The sequence below is a fragment of the Brassica napus genome, chromosome A7 (genome assembly GCF_020379485.1).
Source record: "Brassica napus cultivar Da-Ae chromosome A7, Da-Ae, whole genome shotgun sequence".
Lineage (NCBI taxonomy): Eukaryota > Viridiplantae > Streptophyta > Magnoliopsida > Brassicales > Brassicaceae > Brassica > Brassica napus.
In genome coordinates this window covers 20,609,520-20,614,293 of record NC_063440.1, presented here as the reverse complement: position 1 = coordinate 20,614,293, position 4,774 = coordinate 20,609,520, and the positions used below count along the sequence as shown (strand labels likewise).

Sequence of the window (4,774 nt, the reverse complement as noted above, 5' to 3'; positions counted from 1 at the left end):
ATTAAGAAATCAATAAAAGTTTTCACAATGTTACCCGCAGACAATACTATAGGCGAAATCCAACTCATTCCAAGGTGGATACATGGCCGGCTAATTAGGAAGGAAGGACAAACGGTGCGACCGGATCTAGTTCCATGTTTCCCGTATATTAATAGTTAACGATCCCAATTTTTTTTATAAATTTATATTTTTATATAAAATTATTAAAAAATAAAATTAAAAAAGGTTCAAAAATATTTTATATATGTATATGATTTTACTTTTATTTCAAAATATACAAAAAATTACTGGTAAATTTTAAAAAGTATTTTAAACATTAAATAACTATAAATTTTAAAGGTAAAAAAAATTGCCCTATGACCCCTAAGTTTTAAGCCGCCCTGGGTGGATATGGCAAAGTGCTCGATGTATGATTGATTGGCTACTGGAGTTTGTTCTATGTCTTCAACTTTCATAAGATATGCTACGAACAACAACACTCTGTACCTCTAAGCGGGGTGTGTGTTTTAGGAATGACCTTAGAGAAAGAGATCTAGATAAATGTGGTAAAAAAATTATACATAGCAATCTTTTGTAGAGACAATAGTCCATGTGTAGTGACATTGCTGATATTCTCTAGATAGTATGTCACAGTTCTTGGCGTCATAGCATATCATCAGCCATGTCGACGATAGCTTGAACAAAACCTGGTCTCATCGAATATCTAACATCTTCACTTGACCATTTTTTTATGGGTTCCCGTCTTATGAATCTTGACCCGACTACTATCAATCTTCCAAATCTCCATACACCATCGTCTATCATCCATAAGTTCCTACGGCTTTTTTCATATAACGTGGAAAAAGTGAGATTTTTGTGATCATTGGATGTCAAGGCGGAAAGTCCCTTTTTGACGTGAACATGAGATGAGAGTTGTAGTAGTCTAGTAGATAGGGACATGGTCTTCACATTCGTTTCCAACAGGAAACTTTTAGACGACCATCTCCCACACTGATATCGATATCAACTTTGGTCCAAGTCGTGATCAGGTCACTATGAATCCTTCTTTTACGGTGTTCGTGAAACTATCAGTCAGGGATCGAGAATGTTTGTTTTGAAAGATATAGATGCATTTTTTAACCTGACTTGGGTTATCAAATATAATAATACTTAAGACTATTGTAACTGAGTTAACCAACGAGTCCATTGTATAAACTTTAGAACTAGATTGAAAAATTGTAAAGAATTACAGTATGAAGACAGAATCAAAAACAGCTACCAGGTGCGGAAGGTGCGAGGTTTAGTCTGAGCTTTGTTGAAATCTGATCTGGGTTTAGCTCTTTGAAGATCTGATTTGGGTTTAGCTTCCTCCACGAATATAACCCTTCCATCCAAAAACTGCACACAAACCAAATCAGAATTTTAAAAGAAGACAAGCGTATGTGTGGTGTGTGTGTGTGATTGTTGAGCAGAGTTACCTTTCCGTGCATCCCTTGAATGGCTTTCATCGACTCCTCCTCAGTCTCATACCTCAGGAAAGCAAATCCTCTTGGTCTATTTGCTACTTTATCCATCACCAAGTTAACTACACGTGGAACATGAGTTAACATTTTAGATTCTCTTACCTGATCATCCTACAGACACCTAGTTAAAATAAGATGTGACAGAAAGTGAAACAAGGGAGAGCTTACCAAGTGTAAGCTTGCCAAATTGTTCAAAAACATTTCTTAAGTTATCTTCAGTTGTACGGAAAGAAAGCCCTGTCTCCCAATAAAAAAAACATCAAACTCTTGTCATTAGAGAGTTCAAGTCTCATAAAGTAAAATACAAACAAGGAGTCAAAGCAACAAAGTAGAGACCATAAACACCCATTACAACAAGATCATGTACTTATAAATTCCACTTATCATTCATGAGTTGGAGATGAATTAAAAACAGAGAGACATTCTAAAAAAATTGAAAAAAAAAAAAGACAAAGAGAGAGAAAAAAAGGGAAGGGAGCTTTACCACTAACATACAGTTTAGTCTTCGGACCAGAGATAGAAGACGGTGGAGATGAAGAATCCGGCGAAGAGAGACAACCAGAAACTAACAATCCCCCTACGTCATGGCGTCTGCGAGCTGAATTCACGACGGTTCCGACATTGATTCGTCCGCGCCAGCAACGGAAGTAGACAGACGAAGAGAAGCAGCAGGAAGTGGTGACTGAGAAGTTAGGTCTTAAGAAGCGATCTCCAGAACACGACGGATTAACAGCGACTATCCCTAAGCTACTCGCCATTGTTTCTTCTTCTTCTTCTTCTTCCTCGGATCCTCCTAATATCCTATCGCAAACGCTCTCAACTTGATTTGTTGAGGGTCAAATTGGTATTTTCCATTCGGTTTATACTAAACCATTTCATTCGAGTTGGTTAGACAAAATGTAAACCGAATATATAAATAAGAACAAATGTAACTGCTATCATCCACTCGTTCCGACACAATTCAATAAACCTCCAACGGTTCTATCATCCACTCGTTCCGACACAATTCAATAAAAAAAACAAACCCATTTTGGTTGTGGAAGCACACCATGACCTAATGGTCAAGATTTAAATACTTCTACATCAGACATAGAGTTTTTCAGAAGATGCAATTTTTTTTGCAGATTATATGATCAATGCTTATCGGAAGTTCAAAAGTGTTGCGGGAACGCTGTTTGTTGTGCTTGTGCGCTGCAAAGAGAGTATGTCTATCAAAGATGTCGTACATGCAGAATCATCAATAGATCCAAATACTACAAAGAGAGTTACATCGTAGAATTATTCTTCGTGTATAATAGAAATATAAATTGGTGATGATAATTGACGATTTACCAATGTTAAAAATATCTCTAAAATTCTCCTCATTTTAAAACTATTAATTTCGGTTAAAACATAAATTATATGTCTCAGGTTGTATTGGACTAATGAAACATTACCCAACATATTTATAGAATCCAAAATAGAACCGAAATTGAGAATTCAACAACGTAAAAATGTATAAAGATGAAACATTAACAATACATAGAGCCAAATATATAAAATGATGACAAAAAACTGACATATGGAATAATCAATATAAGATTCTTGCCACAAAAGCAAGCAGAAAGCTAAGTCCAATGTAGCTGACAGCTTGAACGGAAGAGCATCCTGTTGAGTAAGAAGGTCACGTCGATTAACTTTAGTAAGACAAACTGAATTAATCAACTCTAATCCTTTTGCGAAGATTCAAATTGTTTTAGCTCCAAAACATTAATGTATCGGTTCATATTATACTAGGCGTCAAATATGCGAGTTTTTGTAATGTTTAATTTATATATTTGTCTATAAATCTAACTGCATTTTAATATGAAGTGCATACGTACCGCTGGTTGGTCCTGGCGGCGCAGTAGGCGGCAAAGCTTCATTGTTGGTAAGGAATGAATAAAATATCGTCATTTACTTTACGATGTTTGATTAGATTAATAATGAATACATATATTGACGAGACATTCATTGAGAAATAAAAACTTACAAGCGGTTTTGGAGCAGAGTGAGATGTCAGGATTAGCTCCACATGCTTTAGGAAGATCAAGAGCGTTTTCTTTGGTGAGGTTTAGTGTTTTGAGTATCACCGGGTCGTTGAAAACGGCGCATAGACACGGCGCGTCTTTCACCACGATCTCTTTCATTGGCCCGCAACACGACGGTGTGGAGGCGGCGGGTTTACCGCGTGTATGTACGGCTGACACGACATAAGTTTCTGCATGCAAGACATCAAATGAGGATCGCCTCCTTGTGCTGTCGCCTGGACGGGGTAGAGAACGACAATGGCCAAGAATATCAAGGTAAGAAATTTGCAAATCTCCATATTTTTTGTGTATCGTGTCTTGTTGTTTCTTGGTCATGCGTCTTATAAATAGAGGAAAGTCAGAATTGTATTATTTGTTTCTAAATATCATGGATTTTGTTACTAAATATCATGGATTTTGTTACCTAGTTTAATTGATTTATTCTAAATTCTAATACTATAGGATTAAAAAAAAATCTGGATTTTTGCAGTTTAAAGTATATACATGCATGTAAAAATCTATCTATCTATATATATAAAAGAGTGTTTACTTTTTTTGGACGTGACACGTCAACGCCAGATCATAAAGTCGAGTCATGTGGTATCGACACATGTCCTTAATTTTAAAACACTGCGTTTTATTAACGTTTGGTATGGGTTTTTGTGTGTGGACTTTAGATATAAGTCAAGCAGTACATGCCCGAAGAACCTTTATCTTTTTTGTCCATGTCCTCTCGAAATTTAGGTTCTTCGTAATCTTCGATCTCTGACTTCAGCAATAGAGTTTTGAAAGATTGATATGCTCAAATCAACGTGAAAAATCTCTATGTAGTGTCTCAATCGCATTGTTTGATCTTCTTTACATATCAATAGAAATGTTTCGAGATATAGATTCACCGCCTTTATAGCTTTCTTAACTCCATCAACCACTGTCTAGTCTTCAATGCAAGTTTATCTTCTGTAAGTCTACGACTATAAAAAGGTTAGTCTTCCTCTCTTGAAAACCATTCTCTCAATATCTGAAAACAACTAAGTAAATTTAGATCTCCATCTCCCGATTTCTATCTCTTTCAGCTAATTTATATGCTTACTATCGCTGGACTCAGGTTATCACCTCACGAGCATATCGTCGCCGCCAAATTGGAGAATATGGGATGTTCCAGATTCCTCGAGTTCAACATTCTCCGAAAGCGAATGTTAAGATCTGCTTACGCTGGGGAGGTTG

General features: G+C 36.3%; 2 protein-coding genes across 2 annotated transcripts; both read right to left on the bottom strand.

The window, feature by feature from the left end:
* Nucleotides 1-1,130: 1,130 nt before the first annotated feature.
* Nucleotides 1,131-2,334, bottom strand: LOC106357018 (organelle RRM domain-containing protein 6, chloroplastic-like). The gene is made up of 4 exons (XM_013796710.3): nucleotides 1,987-2,334; nucleotides 1,671-1,739; nucleotides 1,458-1,564; nucleotides 1,131-1,377 (listed from the first exon to the last, which is right to left on the bottom strand). The coding sequence occupies exons 1-4, from the start codon at nucleotides 2,258-2,260 to the stop codon at nucleotides 1,255-1,257; spliced, it is 573 nt and encodes a 190-aa protein (XP_013652164.1). The 5' UTR covers nucleotides 2,261-2,334; the 3' UTR covers nucleotides 1,131-1,254.
* A 570-nt stretch (nucleotides 2,335-2,904) lies between these two features.
* On the bottom strand, nucleotides 2,905-4,529 carry LOC111210224 (non-specific lipid transfer protein GPI-anchored 9-like). Its single transcript, XM_022710487.2, has 3 exons — nucleotides 3,514-4,529; nucleotides 3,365-3,400; nucleotides 2,905-3,149 (listed from the first exon to the last, which is right to left on the bottom strand). The coding sequence occupies exons 1-3, from the start codon at nucleotides 3,884-3,886 to the stop codon at nucleotides 3,073-3,075; spliced, it is 486 nt and encodes a 161-aa protein (XP_022566208.2). The 5' UTR covers nucleotides 3,887-4,529; the 3' UTR covers nucleotides 2,905-3,072.
* Nucleotides 4,530-4,774: the final 245 nt, after the last annotated feature.

Excerpts from the sequence above, each read along its gene's own strand:
- LOC106357018 (XM_013796710.3), bottom strand. The coding sequence starts at position 2,260 with ATGGCGAGTAGCTTAGGGATAGTCGCTGTTAATCCGTCGTGTTCTGGA. Across the intron at positions 1,565-1,670 it reads ATTTGGCAAGCTTACACTTG|TTAACTTGGTGATGGATAAA; the intron begins GTAAGCTCTCCC and ends TTCCACGTGTAG. Across the intron at positions 1,378-1,457 it reads TTCAAGGGATGCACGGAAAG|TTTTTGGATGGAAGGGTTAT; the intron begins GTAACTCTGCTC and ends GTTTGTGTGCAG.
- LOC111210224 (XM_022710487.2), bottom strand. The coding sequence starts at position 3,886 with ATGACCAAGAAACAACAAGACACGATACACAAAAAATATGGAGATTTG. Across the intron at positions 3,401-3,513 it reads ACTCTGCTCCAAAACCGCTT|CTTTGCCGCCTACTGCGCCG; the intron begins GTAAGTTTTTAT and ends CCAACAATGAAG. Across the intron at positions 3,150-3,364 it reads GCCGCCAGGACCAACCAGCG|GATGCTCTTCCGTTCAAGCT; the intron begins GTACGTATGCAC and ends CTTACTCAACAG.